General features: G+C 52.0%; 1 protein-coding gene across 1 annotated transcript in view; it reads right to left on the bottom strand.

Moving 5' to 3' along the window:
• Window positions 1-641: 641 nt before the first annotated feature.
• The window catches only part of ECE2 (endothelin converting enzyme 2), a 29197-nt gene continuing 12667 nt past the window's right edge, over window positions 642-17171 (bottom strand). Inside the window, exons 3-19 of the mRNA XM_046658965.1 lie at window positions 12301-12436; window positions 11877-12092; window positions 11294-11418; window positions 11049-11195; window positions 10829-10894; window positions 7467-7655; window positions 6379-6521; window positions 5881-5995; window positions 4423-4533; window positions 3417-3515; window positions 3238-3315; window positions 2624-2727; window positions 2323-2433; window positions 2130-2197; window positions 1759-1949; window positions 1546-1641; window positions 642-818 (exon numbers count right to left, since the gene is read on the bottom strand). Coding sequence (XP_046514921.1) covers window positions 642-818; window positions 1546-1641; window positions 1759-1949; window positions 2130-2197; window positions 2323-2433; window positions 2624-2727; window positions 3238-3315; window positions 3417-3515; window positions 4423-4533; window positions 5881-5995; window positions 6379-6521; window positions 7467-7655; window positions 10829-10894; window positions 11049-11195; window positions 11294-11418; window positions 11877-12092; window positions 12301-12436 — 2172 coding nt within the window. The remainder of the gene's footprint in view (window positions 819-1545; window positions 1642-1758; window positions 1950-2129; window positions 2198-2322; window positions 2434-2623; window positions 2728-3237; window positions 3316-3416; window positions 3516-4422; window positions 4534-5880; window positions 5996-6378; window positions 6522-7466; window positions 7656-10828; window positions 10895-11048; window positions 11196-11293; window positions 11419-11876; window positions 12093-12300; window positions 12437-17171) is intronic.

Raw genomic sequence — 17171 nt, forward strand, 5'->3', positions numbered from 1 at the left:
ACAGGAACTAGCATCCCCTACACGTACACACTTCCCCTCTGAGCCCAGGGAAACTGGGAGGCAGCAGGAAGGCTTGGGAAGGCCCTCAGACTTCCACTAAGAGCTGAGCACAGGTGGTCTGTCATGAGGGTTGGCAGCAGTGTTGGAAGCAGCAGCATGAGGAACATGGGGTGGGGGCAGCCCCTGAGGGTGGGGCTGAAAGGAGCTGAGTCCACTCCTAAGTGAGCACTGAGTGAGCCTCAGGGAGAAGTGTGGGAGGCACACCACCCAGGCCCTGCCTGATCAGAGTATGGCAGGCACAGCAGGCCCTATGGCCACCAAGCTGAGGGAGCTTGGAACCAGAGGAGGCGGACTCATTCCTGTGGGAGCTGGGGCCCCCTACCCAGGCCTCCTCCAGGCAGGGTGACATGCAAAGATGTCACAGTGAATGGTGGGGGCTCTGCTGGAGGCAGGGGTACCTTCAAAGCAGAGGCACGATGTGGTGGTTGAGGAGGGACTGGGACTCATGTCACCTGTGGTGTGGAGGGGCTGGACCCAGCCCGGCTGGCATTTGCCTTCTCCAAACCCTGGAGCAAACAGCCTTGCTGGGCGAGCTGCCCCAGGCCCTGGCAACAGCCAGCCATTTCTCCCTGGACCCAGGTCTACCACACCTCACACAGCTGCCCTGGGTTCATGGGGGAGCCGACAGGGCAGCCGAAGTGCCGCAGGAAGTCACGGGAGTTGGAGAGAGTGCCCAGCACACGGAAGCGGGCAGGGCTGTGGGGATCGGTCACCAGCCCCTCGTGAGAGCTCTCGGGTGTGCGGACCGAGCACCACACCTGCAGGCCAGGACAGACACGGGGACATACGGTGTCTAATGCAGGCAGAGCCACAGTCTTGGCTGCAGTAGAGCCATCCCAGGGACACAAACCACTACTGCCCCAGCCCCTCAGCTCAGGAAGCCTCAGGGACACAGGAGGGGGCTCAGCCAGCATCTCAGCCCCATCCCCTTGCTATCAGCACCAAGGAAGGGGAATGCACCCTCCCTCCCAAATTCCTTGAAGGCCTTTCAAAGCTGCTCTGGAAATTGAGTTGCCCAGGATGGACATGTCTGAGGGGAGGAAGCCCAGCCTCCAGAGGTGGCCTGCTGTAGGGCAAAGGACCTAGAGGAGACCCTGCCTGAGTCACACTCTGCCACTTACTTTATTCCTGGGTAGCCCTGGACGAGCCACTTTGTCCCTGAGCTTTAGTTTCCTCCTCCACAGCCACCTCACAGGAACAGCATGAGGATCAATCCTGTCCCCCACCCCCTGCCCCCTCAAGCAGGGCAGCCCTGCCCTCTGAGATCTGCAAAAGCCTCCTGAAGAGTTCTCCCTCAGGCCTCCTCACACGCTTCCATGGCCCCAGCCGAGAGGCTCCGGGCATGAGGCCTTCCCAGACCACAATCCAAATCCCATCTTTGGCCCCATGGCCCAGTCCCTTTCCTGCATGCCCCAAGACTTCTAATGACACGCCCAGGAGGGACTGGGAGAGTGGCAGACGCTGGGCCTCCCAGGAGGGCAATACCTGGGCAAATCCCACAAAGAAGAGCTGGTGGTTGGTGAGCCCCACAGCTGGCAGCTGCTGCTCCTCCCCGTGCTTTCTCAGCCACGCTTTGTAAGCCTGGGGTTGGACACGGGGCGGCAAGTCCATCAGGGCCTGCCCACCATCTCCACCCAGCACCCTTCTCCCCCAGGGTAGGTGGGCCTCAGCCACTGGAGGGCTGGCTGGGCCACTCACATTGTAGGCAGCCTTAAGCCCCCCGTTGTCAGCGATGTTTTCCCCCAGTGTCTGGCGGCCATTGAGCTTCTCCCCATTGACCTGGTACTGGCTGTACTGCTCCTCCATGCAGGCTGTGTGATTCCGGAAGGCTGCCAGAGACTCATTCTGCCACCATGGCCGCAGGTTCCCTTCCTTGTCATACTCGCGCCCTGAGGAAAACTAAACTTTGCACCCCATGGAGACCAGAGCTCAACCCTTGGAGGCAGGAGCACCCCTCCCAGCCCTAGTTCACAGACTCCAGGGTCCCTGGGGCCTGCTCCCAACATCTCAAGGCCCTGCAGGAACCACTGGGAATTCTAAGCTGGGGGGACAACTCCATGAGCCTCTACCTTGGTCATCAAAGGCATGTGTCAACTCGTGGCCCATCACCACACCGATGCCACCAAAGTTCAGAGCCCTGGTAAGTGAGGAATGCTGAGTGAGGACATGGAGAGGGGGCTTGCAGATCTTACTTCCAGCCCTGCCCCCAGCTCACCCGCAGGCCCAGGCCCCAGCACCCAGCCCCTCCTGCCTCAGACACACTTGGGGTGGTTACGGGCGTAGAAGGGGGCCTGCAGGATGCCGGCAGGGAAGACAATTTCATTCTTGGTTGGAAGGTAGTAGGCATTCACTGTCTGGGGGGTCATGCTCCACCTGGGGGAAGAGGGAGAGGCTGAGCCTCCTGACCCCCCGATGCCCCTCGCAGCCCAGCAGTCCTGACCTACCTCCTGCAAGGACATTGTGCCTCTGGTTTGGGATGAGTCTTGCGATTCCCTTCCCCCAGCCCTGGAAACCTCCCCCACCTCTCCTGCTGCCCCCATGTGTCTGCGGCCCCCATGCTCACTGGTCCCGGCTGGGAGGCTTGCGGAGCTGGTCAGCCATCACTTTAGCAGAGAAGTTGTACAGATTCAACATGTTCTGGAAGAAGGAATCTTCAGAGACTTCATACTATGAGAATGGCAGGAAGTAGGAAGCAAGTGAGAAAACACATTGGAGAAGATAATAGTCCCAGTTTGGCTACCAATTAGCACCTCTCTGAGCCTCAGTTTCCTCAAGTGTAAAATGGGAGTAAAATATCTAGTGAATAATAATTGCCAACATTTAAAGAGCACCTGTGGACCTATGTAAAATAGCACCCCCATTTTACAGATGAAGAAACTGAGCCCCAGCGAGGGTATATAACTTGTCCAAGGTTACACGGTTAGGTAAGGGTAGGAACAGGATCTGACTCAGGTTTGACTACAAATCCCTGCCTGTTAACACTGCATTCTACTGCTGTCTGGTCTGCAGCCTGGCACAGAGCCAGCACTTGAGCAACGTTGGTTGCCTGCACTTGCCCCTGAAAGGATCCAATGAGCACCTCCTTCTCTTCCAGGGCTCGAGCCCTGATTACTGAGCCCAGAGAATAGTGTCCCCACCCGGGGCTGAAGCTCAGGCCTGGTGAGCAGAGGTACTCACCCCATCATAAACATCATCCAGCTCTTTGGGTTCCAGGATGAAGTCTGGGAAACCAATCATGTCATAGATGGCTTCTGCCTGAAAAGACCAGGTTAAGGGTTTCCCTCCCCAGGCTCCCAAAAAACCTGTATCCTCCATCCCCACCTCCAGATGGCGCCCCAACCCTGGCCACGGCTTACTTTCTCCTTGGCCGCCTGGCGGGTCTTCTCATCCATCCAAACCAGCTGTCCCAGGGCATCCTCAAAGGCCGTCCGGATCTCGCTGATCATCCCCTCTGCCTGGGAGGGACCGGGGCACAAGTCGGCCTCCTACTCCCATTAACGCATCCTTTCTCCCCGTCTACCCTAGTGCCCCATCCCTCTCCTTCCAGGGGAACATGTGGGAGTGCCCAGACTCCTGAACTAGGCTGAGCATCTGAGGAGGATGAGAAGGAAACACGATTTGTGAAGGTACTGCGATTGTGGTTGGCTTTTCTTCTAATTAACCAAAATTTTAATTGGCAATAAGTTAACTGAACTTACTAAATTATAATTTAATATACATGTTGATTTTTATATGTTTGTGAAAGGAAGGCATCAATAGCAGAAAATTTGGAAAATTGAGAAGAGTTGAAGTAAATAGACCACTTATAATCCTATCACTCAGAGATAACTCCTTTTAACATTTTGATTTTCTGCTTCTAGTGTCTTTTCTTGCCCAGATAGACATATATAATACGGAATTATGTTGTACAACATAAATTTATTTTACAACCTACTTTTTTGAATTTAATGATCATCAGTTTTAAGGCTGCCTCATAATCCATCCTAACCACAATTTATTTTTCCAGTCCTCTATGATTGGACACTTAAAGTGTTTTCATTTTCCCCTATTATAAACAACACTGCCATAAACATCCTTGTAAGTAGTACTTTAAGTACATTCATTATCATCTCCTAATAAACAAATAAATATTATTTTTCTAATCATATAGGTAACACAAACTCATTGTAGAAAATTTGGAAAATACAGAAAACTTTAAAGGACCAAAAGAATCCCTCTTAATCACACCACCCAAAGTAATCACTGTTAATTTGTTGATGAATTTCTTTCCAGTTTTTTTTTTTCCTATATATATGCACCCAATATGAACAGTGAATTTTAACTAAAACAAGAGGTGGTGTCGGAAGAACCTCGTGGACTCACAATTTCCTTGCTTTGCCGGTCAAACGTGGCCTTCACAAAGAGGGAGCCCAAAGCGAAGCCAAGGGCGTCATCCGTGTTGGAGACGCAGGTCTGCCACCTTGGCATGCAGGACTGTAAGGGACAAAGAGTCAGGCCTCACAGAGATAGCTTTGTCCTCCAGTCTGAGGGCCTTTCTCTGTCTCTGGGACCAGCCCCTCTCAGCTCTGGACATAGCAGGCCTGGGTTTTGGGTGCCATCTCTCCCTCAGACTCCAGGGAAAACAAAAGCAAATATCACAAAGTTTGCCAACTCCAGCAGTGAAACCTCAGGAGGAACACGTGTGCTGTCCACTCTGTTCTCAGCACTCTCCTCCTCTTAAGTTTCTAAGAGGCCCATTGGGGGCCAGACATTTCTTTGCTCAGCTCCATTTCTTGGTCTTATATCCAGTCAGTCTCCTGTGCCAGAAACCTGGGAATCACCAGGTTCCTCCACCTCCTACTTTTCTTAACCATCTCGCCTGTCCACCCCATTGCCACTTGTCTGCCCTACAACCCTCTCATCTTGCCTGAAGATTGCAGTGGCCTCCTAACTAGACACTCTGACTCCACATTCTCATCCCCTCCTCTGACATTCCCCACCATCTTCCATTTAGCTCCCAGAAAGATGATCTAATACATAAATCTAACAAGGTTACTCCTCTGCTTAAAACCATCCCATGGTTCCCCATTCCTGAAAGAATCAAGGCCAGACTTCTCAGCATTCAGGTCCCTTCATGGACTGCCCCAGGCCCACCTCACCACCCCCAGCCTCTCGGTGCCCTGTTCTCAAGCTCATACCAGACCACATGCAAACCCACCATGCTCCTTCTGGCCTCTGGGAATTTGCACATCCTATTCCTTCTGCCTGGAATGCCCTTCTCCCTTGCTTTCTTGGTGAACTCAATCTTCAAATGTCACCTCTTCAGAGAAGCCTTTCCTAAAGCCCCCCATCCCTCCAGGTAGAATGTGCTGTTCCCACCTCTGTCCTATAGCACAAAGAAGGTCTTTCACTCAATATGAGCACTTATCACCCCAAAATATAATGTTTGTTTACATGTCCACTTCCCTACTTAACGGGGCATCTTGAAACTAAGAACTGCATTTATTCATCTTCTTCTTCACCATTACCACCAAAGCTGAGTACCTATACACAGCATGCACTGGATAGATGCTTTCTTACATTAACTCAGTTAGTCCTCATGACAACTCTGAAAGATATTCCTGTTTTACAGACCAGGAAAGGAGAGTCAGAGAGGCTGGCAGACATGCCCAAGGTCCCATAAACTAAAAAAATGGAGGTGTTGGGATTGGAACCCAAGTCAGCTTGACTCCTAATCCTGGGCTCTATACTAAACTCAGAGGCAAATGGTCCTGACACACAGTAGGTATGAAGCATTAGCTAGACTGGATCGGAAGATGGGGGCGGAATCAGAAAGCCTACCTTCTTGGTGCCATAGAGGGTCTCCAGCAGCTTCTCTTGCGCAGACTCAAAGCGGCGGTCCAGGCTCGAGGTTGTCTTCTGCACCAGGTTCCAGATCAGGTAGTTATTCAGGACGCTGGCATCCAGACCAGAATGTAAGGCAACAGCAGGTGGGGTACCACTTCCACGCCAAACCAGCTCTACCAATGTGCAGGCAGCAGGAGTCCCGAGAGGCATATGTGGGAGCTATCCCAGAACCCCTCTCTCTCCCCCTGGGACCACACACCTGCCTGTGGAAGTCAGGTTGGGGCAAAGTGTGGGACTAGAGATCACAAGTGGGCCCCTTAAGCCCCAGCCTAGGGGAATAGGCCACAGACATTCGGTTTGGTATTTGGAAGGTCCAGGGTCTTGTCAAATGCTGCTCTGTGTCTGGCTGTGCCAGTGCCCCATGCCTGGTCCCTACTTGGGACCCACACAGAGCCCTGAGCCCCACCATCCACATCTTGGGCTCCCCCTGACCTTGGCTCCGTGCGGTTGATGAGCTCTGACACCTGCTGCAAATAATCCATCCCATACACCACCACGGGCTCAGAATCACTCAGCTCCAGCGGTGACAGTAAGAAAGACAGGAACTCCAGCCAGTCCATCGAGGGAGCCAGGGCCTGCAAGCAGAAAAATCTCAAATCTCCCTGCATGCCTGCCTGCCTGCCTTCCAGCAAACTCCTTCCCCAATGATGTGCTGGAGCCTAGGAGCCCTTCCCATTGTCATGGCAACAGCTACCTGCTGCTTGGTAGCCCCTTCCTGCAATAAACCCTTTTCCAGGCCTGACTACTCCACAGTCTGGGAGCCCAATCACTTCTTCTTTTTTTTTTTTTTAAGATTTTATTTTTTTTCCTTTTTCTCCCCAAAGTCCCCAGTACATAGTTGTATATTCTTCGTTGTGGGTCCTTCTAGTTGTGGCATGTGTGATGCTGCCTCAGCATGGTTTGATGAGCAGTGCCATGTCCACGCCCAGGATTCGAACCAACGAAACCCTGGGCCACCTGCAGCGGAGCGTGTGAACTTAACCACTCGGCCACCGGGCCAGCCCCCCAATCACTTCTTATACAAGGAAAACCATCATGTGTAATATTCAGCTGGGGCACAGATATTCAAATATTTTCAAAACAGTAGTTAAGATACCACTCCCCTGATACCACCCAGGGCCCCTACATACCTGACATCTCCCCTAGAACTCCCCTTACCCAACTTCTCCATAATCCAACAACTAAAGGGTCAATGCCTGGCACAGTAAGGGCCCTCCAGGAGATGCTTCCATATCTCTTCTGATTGTTTTGTGGACATCTTGTACAAGTTGTTATAGATTTTTAACATAATCCCTCTATGCATCCTCATGCAACATGAAAGGAACCAGGGATTGCCCAGTGAGAGGTGGCCTAAAATGGACACTTTCTTTCCAGGATAGCAATAGCGCAGCTGAAAAGCTCAGAAAAGCATGGAAATGAGGAGAGGATTGGCTGCTTCAGGAAGATAGCATGAAGGGAAGCCAGGCGGTCTGTGCCAGGGCTGGCCCCTCCCAGCTGTCTCTATTCCCCGCCTGCCCCACCTGCAGCTCTGCAATGCTCATCTTGTGATAGATCTTCTCCTCATCCCGCCGCTGGTCCTGGGGCACTGTGATGTTGGCCAGTTGTATCTCCAGCTCCAGCACCTGCTGCATCTGCTCCCGTGTGGAGGCTGGCCTTCCACCCAGCAGCATGCCCAGCTCCTCCATGTAGTCCAGGTAGGCGGTAAGCACCTGTCAAGGCCCCAAATCATTCTCAGAGCACAGCAACAAGTCCTGTCCAAGGCTGAGGGGCTGTTCTGGACACCAACTCTGGTCACCATCTCGTCTGCAGACCTTCCTCATAGAAGCTTTCCTGGATGGCCCTGCTTCATTTCTGTCATCCTGCTTATCACCAGCTGCTAGGATCTTGTTTATTTATTTCTGCACTTGCTTACCATCTGTTTCCCCAAGGAGAAGGTAAGTTTTAGGAGAGCACTGTTCCAAGTTACAGCGGCTTATTCACCACTGTATGGGAGCTTGGGACGTTATATGACTTGACTCCTACCACAAACTAGCAGATGGCAGAGTTTGAATGTGGCCCAAGCCTGATGACTCCAGGGCCAAAGCGTCAGCATTAACTGGACCTAGGGTACTCACATTGCCTCAGCCCCTGCTGGCAGGCAAGCTGCCTGAGGGCAGGTCTCTTTGCTCTGTTCTCCACTGTTGTCTCAGGCTCTAGCACAGCACCTGGCACATAGTAGGTGCTCGGTAAATATTTGGTGAATGAAGAGATGAGAACCTGCAAACAGACCCTCAGTGCTGCTCAGCACTGACTCCCTGTGGCCTCCTCCCGGGAACCACTCCTCACTCTTGCCCTGAAGCCCCACCCTGGGCTCCCTTAATTGCCAAAGGCCATCTCCTCTTCCACTCTACCAAGTTTAGATCCTTTAATATCCATTCTCTGTACTGCAGTTTCTCCTTTTTCCCACCCCTCCTCTTCCCGGCTGCTGGTGTCTGAGGAAGAAGTCTGAGTCCCGGTCCCAGTCATCCCAGCTCCTAAGGCGAATGGTTGGCTCAACCAGTGATCTTGCCCCCTCAACCCCTCACTCACTTACCCCTTTCTCTCCCTACCTCCTTACCTTCAGCTTAAGGCTTACTTTGAGACCTTCCTGAACTCTGCTTTACTCTTAAGTTTTTATCCTATCAGAACCTTTTGCTCTGCAGCTTCCCCTAAATGCTGGCACAGGAGACCTCCTGCCCAAGACAACCAGCCACACAGTGAGGGCCAAATCAAGGCTTTCTCTTGCCCTTTCCAAGTGTAGGACCATGTAGTTCTCTCCTGCATTCTCAAAATTCTCTCCTCCTCTGACTCAGGTGATGTCAAAACCACACATCTGTTCACACTCCTCCCCACTTTTGAGTTTCTATTTCTTTGGGGAACCTTGACCCACAATGTCCATGCATAATATGAGTCTGCACACCTGTCCAGAAGGACTTGGCCCACTCTCCCCTCCTGCTTCCCTCTCTGGTCCATCAATGGGTCATACTCTGTCCCACCTCAGAGCCTTTGCATAAGCTCTTCCCTTTGCCTGAACCCTCTCCCTTCACTGCAGCCTACCCTCACCCTAGGACTCACCATTCCCTGCTATGCTCACTCTCAGAACGCCATGCTTTTCCTCTATGACAGTCCCAGCAACTGTGCACAGGATCACTTTCCATCGAGCCATTTCACATCTTCTCCCCCACTTAGAGGGCAGTGGCAACGTGTTGTTCACCACATGCCTAGAGGCAGGTCTGCCTGAGGAATGCTCAGGAAGTGTTTGAGAGCGAATGAAAGGACAAGTGACTCTCCTGGTTGTCCCTCTCCATAGCAGTCTCCTTTGCTGGCTCTCTTTCTCCCACTGCCCTTAAAATACAAAACATCTCTGTCTTTCCCTTCTCTATTCTTCCCCTCATTCTCATCTCTCCTAAGCCTTCATCTAGGTTTCTAAGGAGATGCCCCTCAAGCACTCAGCTCCCTCCAGGCTCGTCTTCTCTCCAGGACTCTACCCAGCTCTCACAGCTGCCTGCCGACCTCCCCATACAGATGGTGCCCAGGTCCCTCAAACTTACATGTCTAAAATGAGTGGCTCCTACTCTGAGGGTCTGCCACATGCAGGAGCATAAACTTGCATCCCCCTCCACCCCAAGCACCATATGAGGCACATGCTAAACTCCCCATTTTACAGATGAAGAAACAGCCTCAGGAAGCTTAATCAACTTGCACCAAGCTGCAGAGCTGAGACCGAAATCAAGGTCTGAGTCCTAAGTCTGCCCTTTTCCTGTGACTTCACACTGTCTCCTCTTCCCCCGTGTATCCCAAGCTGGTTCTTCCTCCAGACATGCCTGATCCTCTAAGGACCCCTCCACTCTACCATCATTCAGGCTTTCAGTCTCCACTCTATTTACCTCTTCCTCCTCCTCCTCCTCTTCCTCTCTTCTAACATCCAGTCACCAATAATTCATGATTCGGACTAGATTATGTCTCTTGCGTCCTCCCCTTCCTAACACTCCCTCTGCCCCTTCCCCCATTTGGGTCCTTACAGACCCAGAGCCTGGAGTACTGCAGAGACTCTTGGCTGACCTCCGGGCTCCCTCTCTTGCATCTACTTTTCACACCCAGCCAAACTGGCTCCCCAAAGTACTGCTCACTGGGTCACTCCCTCCCCTCTCTGGGGCAGACAATGGCTCTCTGAGGTGTATACAACAAACTGCTCAGGGTGGCATTCCAGGTCCCCTCCATAACTAGTCTCTACCCGCCTTTGCAGCCTCTCATCTGCTTTGAGCTCTACCTTTTGCCAAACTAGACCCCTTCCCTTGGTCCAAACATGCCTTAGCCTTTCCTTCTTCAACATTTTTGATTAAACTCTTCTCTGCCCTCACCCACTCCTGGAGATTCTACAGGGCCTGGCTCAAATGCAGTCTCATTAGGAAACCTTCTCCGGCTACCTGAGTCTCTCCTGAGACCTAGGGACCATCTTTGAGCCTTCTTCCCAGCTATCTAGGACCATGAACCCATCTACCCTGAAAGCTTCCTGTGACAATGGCTCTGAAACGTACATCTCAGAATTCCCCTACTGCACCTGGCACACGGCAGGTGCCTATAAAATGTTTCCCTGGAAAAATAAGATGAAGGAAAGAAGGGAAGAAGGGAAGAAGGAAGGGGGGGAAGGAAAGGGAAAGGAAGGAAGAAAAGAAGGGAGGGAGGGAGTGAAAAGAGGGAAGGAAGGAAGGGAAAAAGAAAGAAAGAAGAAATGGTAGTTGGCTCACTAGGCGACAGCATGGGCGCACCTTCCCCACTCTGACCCTGAGCAAAGGCAAAAGTTAATAGGGATCAGCCCAGCTCAACAGGTGGGTGGGGTGGGTGTTCTGACGATGCTCCTTACTTTCTCATTGGCAGTCCTGTTTAGGTAGTAATCTCGAGAGGGTAGAAAGAGCCCAGACTGGTCCACCTGCAATGGCAAAGTAAGGGAGTGAGGCCTCCACCATCCAGAAACCTGGACTCTTGTGCAGGAGGGGGCACCCAGCCTGCCTGTCACAGGGGAAGGGAGTCTGGGCTCATCAAACAGTCCCTAAGTCCCTCCCCACCCTTCCCCAGCCCTGTACCTGGATAACATTGCTGTTGGAACTCTTAGAGTCGGCGCTCACGTAGACAGTGAAAAAGGGGGTAGCCCTGTAGGTCCCTGCTACTGCCTTCAGCACCTCCATGAAGTTGTCCTGGTCCCAGGGCCCCGTAACGTTCCAACCACCGATCTGAGTAGAGACCATAGCAGAACCTATGGCACAGGGGTCCCCAAAGCTTTCTGGGGCCTGTCCTGCTGCCCCTGCCCGAAGCCCACCAGGGGCCCTACCTTGTCAATGAGGTCTCGCAGCGGCTGGGCTCCCAGCTCCTCAATGCGCTCCACCTGCAGGCAGGATAGGTAGAAGCGCTGCGTCTTCCGCTCAGCCTCACTGCTGGAGTTGAAGGTGGTGTTTTCTGCAGGGTAGAACACAGGTCCACATGGCAACTGTGCTAACTGCTGAGAGGGGTCCCGGGCCCTTGCTTGGTCCCTCTCCTTGCCTTCTCAGGGGGCAGTCCTGATTCAGACTCAGGAAGACTGCCTGAAATAGCAAAGCGTGGCTTCCTCTCCCCTGCCCATGGAGACCCTGAAAGATCTCTAAGCACTACAGACCCCCTGGTGCCCAGTGCACCTCAACAGTGCTCCCACCAGAGTGCAGAGAGGAGTCCCTTCATTATACTCAGAGGTCTGCCCCCCTCAAACCCATCTCCGCCTCTCAGGAGCCCCCTGCTCTCTGCATCCCCTACCCCAGGAGTGTTTGCAGTCATCCACTTATTCATTCATTCCTGAACATTATCAAGTACCTACTAAGTGCCAAGCCTGGTGCTGGGCAGGAGGCACATACTCGGCACACCTCCCTAACAGGCCCGCTCACCAAGCAGGTGCTTCAGTATGGCCTGGTTCTGGTCCCACAGGCTGTTGAAGGTGTTCCAGCGAGAACGCCCGTCGGGCAGGGGGTTCCTCCGAATCCAGCCTCCACAGGAAAACTGGTAAAAGTCCTCACAGGGGCTCATCCCACGGTCCAGGGACTCCAGGATTTTTCCAGCCACTTGAATACAGGCCTCTGTGAGGCAGGTGCTGTGGGATGGGTCTGCGGCAGGGGACACGGCCAGGGGGTAGGGGCCTGTCAGTCAGTCTGGGAGAGACAAATACTTTGGGGGGCCCATGACAGCAAGAAGGTTGGGAGGAGAGAGAAAAGTTGGGGAAGGCTAGCCCCAAGCAGAGAAAATCTTAGTGGCCCTTCAGCCTCCAGAGCCCCCACAGCTAGGAGGGCTGGTGGCAGGTGTGGGCCCACCTACCTCTGTGGTACTGGACCCCCAGGGCCACAAAGCAGCCCAGAAGCAGTGCAGCCAGCAGTAGAGAGACACCTGCCAAGACCAGCTCCAGCTGGGTGCGCGAGCTCAAGAAGTATCTTGTCCTCTTCCGGAATCCCACCTGGGGGACACAGAGTGACAGCGAGCTAGCAAGCTGCAGGTGGGGATCCAAGATCACAGAAGTCCTCCCAGAGGGGGAAGGCACGGGCAGTGTCCAAGCCATGGAGCAAAGATGCTCATGGGCTTAACTTTGGGCACAGGGGCAATAACGCAGGCTGAGTTGAGCCCCCAAGCCTGTTTTGTGCAAAGTCATGGCTTAAAATCGCCTCACCATAGTCCTAGCGCAGAGGCCAGAGATGGAGCGGAGGTAGGGGCAGGTGGGCTTCCAGGCCAGCCCAGAGCTCCTGGATGTGCCAGGCGTCATGGCAGGGCTCGGGCCTGGCGGGAAAGGGAGCACCCCCTTGCCCACCTCCACGGCGTCCGGGGAGGCCCCGCCCTCTACGGGGGTCTCGGGAGCGTCTTCATCCCGCAGCGTGGCCCGTTTGTACTCCACCATCTGCCAGACAGTCGGGGACGCCAACCGAAGTCAGGCAGAGCCGGCTGCTGGCCCACGGCCCTGCCCCGATGCCCCTCGCCCGGCCGGCGCCCTCCTGCCTGCAGTGAGAGCCCCTTTCCTCCTGCCGGCCTCCGCGGCCTGGGGTCCCCCCGACCAGCGCCCCCTCAAGTCCGCAGCCCGTCTCCGTGAGCCCGAGCCCCCGGCCTCACCCCCGCTCCACCAGGTCCTCGGCCCCGGAGCCCGGGCCCGCACTCACGTTGCCGCCGCCGCCCAGCTCCTGCAACACGACGCTCATGGTGGAGTCGGGGCGGCCGGCACCTCAGGGCTCCCGGCGGCTGGCCCTCGCCCAGGCCGCGGCCTCGGCCCCCGGCCCGGCCCCACCGCCGCCCGCCATCACAGCCGCCGCCGCAGCCCCTCGCTCGGCGGCCGCCGCCACCCCAGCCGGCCCGAGCCCCCTCCCCCCGCGGCGCCGCCCAGGGGTGGGGGAGACGCGGGGAGGGGAGGAGCGCGCCCGCCGCTCCCCGCCATCCGCCCAGCGCCCTGCGCCCGGACCGCGCTCGGGGCCCGCGGCCCGCCCTGCCTTGCTTAGCGGCTTGCGCCCAAGCGGCCGCCCCAGCCGGAGCGAGCCGCCCTCCAGAACCACCAGGACCCCTCTCCTCTTCATGCTCAGCCCCCTATGCCTGCAACACTCTCTTGCAAGCCACCATAATCTACATTCCCATGACCCAGGCCCAAACGCTGCTAATAGTTCTTGGCCCAGTTCCCCAAACTGCAGGCCCTCTCTATCCCCTTAAAACACCTTTGAGAAATTCTGCTCTCATGAGAAGCGTCTTCCCCCAGCAGTCCGCTCAGCCCCTCCTCAGCCCGTACGTGGGCCGAGCAGCACACAGGAATTGACCCACAAGAGCACATAGACCCACAGTCCACCCAGACAAGCACCCAGCCCAACGCACAGTCCACACCCACAGGAGACACAGAATGTACACACTGCATACTCACACACAATGTGTACACGCACAAGGCACCCAGAGCCAACACACAAACTCCACTGTGGTTCCGTACACGCACACACACACACACACACACAAAGTGCACCGGTAGCAGGCACACACAGCCCACACTCTGACTCTACTCTTACGCGCTGCTCCAAGACTGCACTCTTACTCTCCAAGATAATTGTTGTCATCAGATCATCTCAAAAAGGGAGGGTTACAGATGGTGACAAACTGGCAGGGAAAAAAACAGCCATCCGCAGATATTTAAAGAAAAGACGTGCTAACACTTCTAACTTGAGGAAAGCAAACCATTTTACTTGGGAGGTTTACAAGAAAGAAAGAAAAAAAAACCACCAAGCAGTGTTTAACTGAAAGGCAATAGTGTGGCATCTATGCATCTGCCATCTGCCTTCCATATTGTCATTCCTTAATCAGGCCTGGCGGTGTTGCAGTCTGCTGCACTGAAAAATGCCGAGTGTGTTTTGCCATAGTTTTTAAAGAAGTTCCTTATCCTCCTCTCTCCTCCCTGACAGAGTACATGAATTGGACCTGAGAAGGCTTGGAATGGTGGCAAATCCATAATCCATTTCTTGACTCTCACCTTGCTTCTCAGACATCTTGCTGCAAGTGGTTCTCACATAGAAGGCTCTTGTGGCTGAAAAAGGATGGATGATGAATGGACCGTGCTGAGAAATGTTGGATTGCTTTCTTTGGCATTTTCCACCCCCAAATTGCATGTTCTCAAACAAGAGATAGCACAGTGTCATCGTTAGGATGAAAGATTCTAGATTTAGACTCAATTTCCTCACTTGTAAAATTGAAATAAGAATAGTACCTATTTCAAAGGATGGTTGTGAGAATTAAATGAAATAATACTTATAAAGTGCTTAGGATGGTGTCTGGCACCTACTGGGTGCTCAATGTGTTAACTGCTATTATTATTGTTGTTGTTATTAAAATCCTAGAGTTAGAAATGAGAATTGTAAGGCTGGAGGCAGCCTGTTCTGTTTCCCAAATAGTAGAGTATGCAGATGAGTTCTGGGTTAGTCAGGGGTTCCCCGAGCAAGGAGCGTTCACATCTGGCCATACTGGGGTCTGGAGCAGCAAGGCCTTGACATATCCACTTGGAACAAGTCTCTGGAGTTGTTCCTGTTCACTCTGATGACAATGTGGCATCACAGCACTCACCTCCTGCCCCTCCCCTCCTAAGCCTGGATGAAGGGAAGCATGGCAGCAGGGTCAGTCCTGCCCCATGGGAAATCCCACCATGATACAGCCGTGTGAATGCAATCAAAGCTACTGAAGAAGGCAAGAGGCTCATTAGAGATAGTCCCAGGGCTGCTGCACTGCCATACTGGAAACAGCAGCTCATACAGCACTTTTGATGTGCCAGCCGCTGTTTAGGTGCTTTACATCTACGTACTCATCTACCCTCATGGCACCTATGAAGCCATTTTACAGTTGAGGACCTGAGGCATAGAAAGGCTAAGAGTCACACAGCTAGTAAGTAGCAGAGCTGGGATTCAAACCCAGGCAGTCTGGCTCCTTTCTGGAGAGCAGTTTGGCAATATGAATCAAAAGGAGCGTATACTTCCTCCCAACATTAGTTGCTAGTCTTCTGCCACATCCTCTCTAGAAGAGTAAGAGGCAACAGTTTTCAAGCCAGACAGACCTGGACTCAAATCTGGACTCAATTCTTTATCAGCTGTATGATCTTCATCAAATTACTTGAAAGCTCTGACCCTTAATTCTTCTTCATCTGTAAAATGGGAACAATCCTCCCTTTGTCAGAGTTGCCGTGAGAATTAAATGCAGCCACATATGAAAGAGCCTGGTACTTTTACAGGGTTCTCAGTTTCACTAGGCTTGGCCTAAACGGACATTTCCTTTCCATGCCTCTTTCATGACCCAAATCATTTCTTAGGCTCATAACTATTCCTGACTACATGTTAGGTATCCTATGTATAAGAGACTCGGAGGTCACTCTATTCTATAACTGTATTTTCTTTCCTTTGTGTTTCCTCTGTGTTTCTATGACTCTGTTTTACTCTCTCATTCTATTATTTTCTCTCTCTTTTCTGCTCTTCTTTTTCTACAGGAGTAATCTTTTTTTTTTTCCTTTTGTCTTTGTTTGTCTCTAAATTGATTGTGAATTAAGAGGGAATGGACGATGGTTTATGTGTTAAATTTATAAGGACAATGTAGTCATGAAGATAACAAGAAACATTAATGTCCAGTGTTGACAAAGATGGCAAATACGGGCGCTCTCATATATTGTTGGTAGCTTATAAACTGATAGTACCTTTTTGGCAATATGAATGAAAAGGTGTAAGGGAACACACTCTTTGACCCAGAAAGTCTAATTCTAGGAAATTGTTCCAGGAAATAATCATGATTCATAGGATGTTTGTATCAATTAGCTTGTGCTGCATAACAAATCTCCCCAAACCTCATGGATTAAAATAGCAAACATTTATTATTTCTCACGTTCAGTGTGTTGATTGCACGGTTCTTCAGGTCTGAGTCAGCTCAGCAGGAGCTGAATGGCCTCATTTACATGTCTGGGCCTCAGCTAGGATGACTGAGCCCTGTCTCTATGTGGTCTCTCCTCCAGTAGGCTAACTCAGGCTTCTTCATATGGTGATCTCAGGATTCCCAGCAACAAAAAACAGGGCAAGCCCCAGTACATAAACACTTTTCAAGCCTGTGCTCGCATCACATTTGCTAATGTCCCTATTGGGCAAAGCAAGTCAGATGGTCAAGCCCAGATTCAGGGATTACTTGTAGGTCGGAGGAGCTACAAAAAATTGGGGCCATTTTTTTCCTGCAAGATTTGTTCATCACAGCACTGTCTATAATAAAAAAAAAAACCAAACAAACCGATGGGGGGAATTCAATGTTCAAGAGTAAGGACTTGAGTAAATCAAACATCTATACAGTGGGATTCAATGCAGTATTTATAAATGATGGAAAAGAAGAGTTAATGCTATGGGGAAATAGCCTCCACATAAAGTTAAATGGAGGAGAAAAAGGATTACAAAATCTCATTTCTGTGAAGCAAAAAGTTATAAAAGCACAAGTAAAAAAAGAGATTGGAAGGACATGCAAAAAATGTTAATACGAATATATTTAATGATAAAATTACTTTTAACTTTTTCTTTATGCTTTCCTCTATAATATTAGCTAAGAATTCTATTGTCTGGCACTTACCTAAGCCCTTTAAGTATGTTAACTTATTTAATCCTTGCAATGACCTAATAAGATAGATTCTACCTGTATCATTGTCCCTATTCTGCAGATGAGGA

Source organism: Equus quagga, chromosome 4 (genome assembly GCF_021613505.1).
Source record: "Equus quagga isolate Etosha38 chromosome 4, UCLA_HA_Equagga_1.0, whole genome shotgun sequence".
NCBI lineage: Eukaryota > Metazoa > Chordata > Mammalia > Perissodactyla > Equidae > Equus > Equus quagga.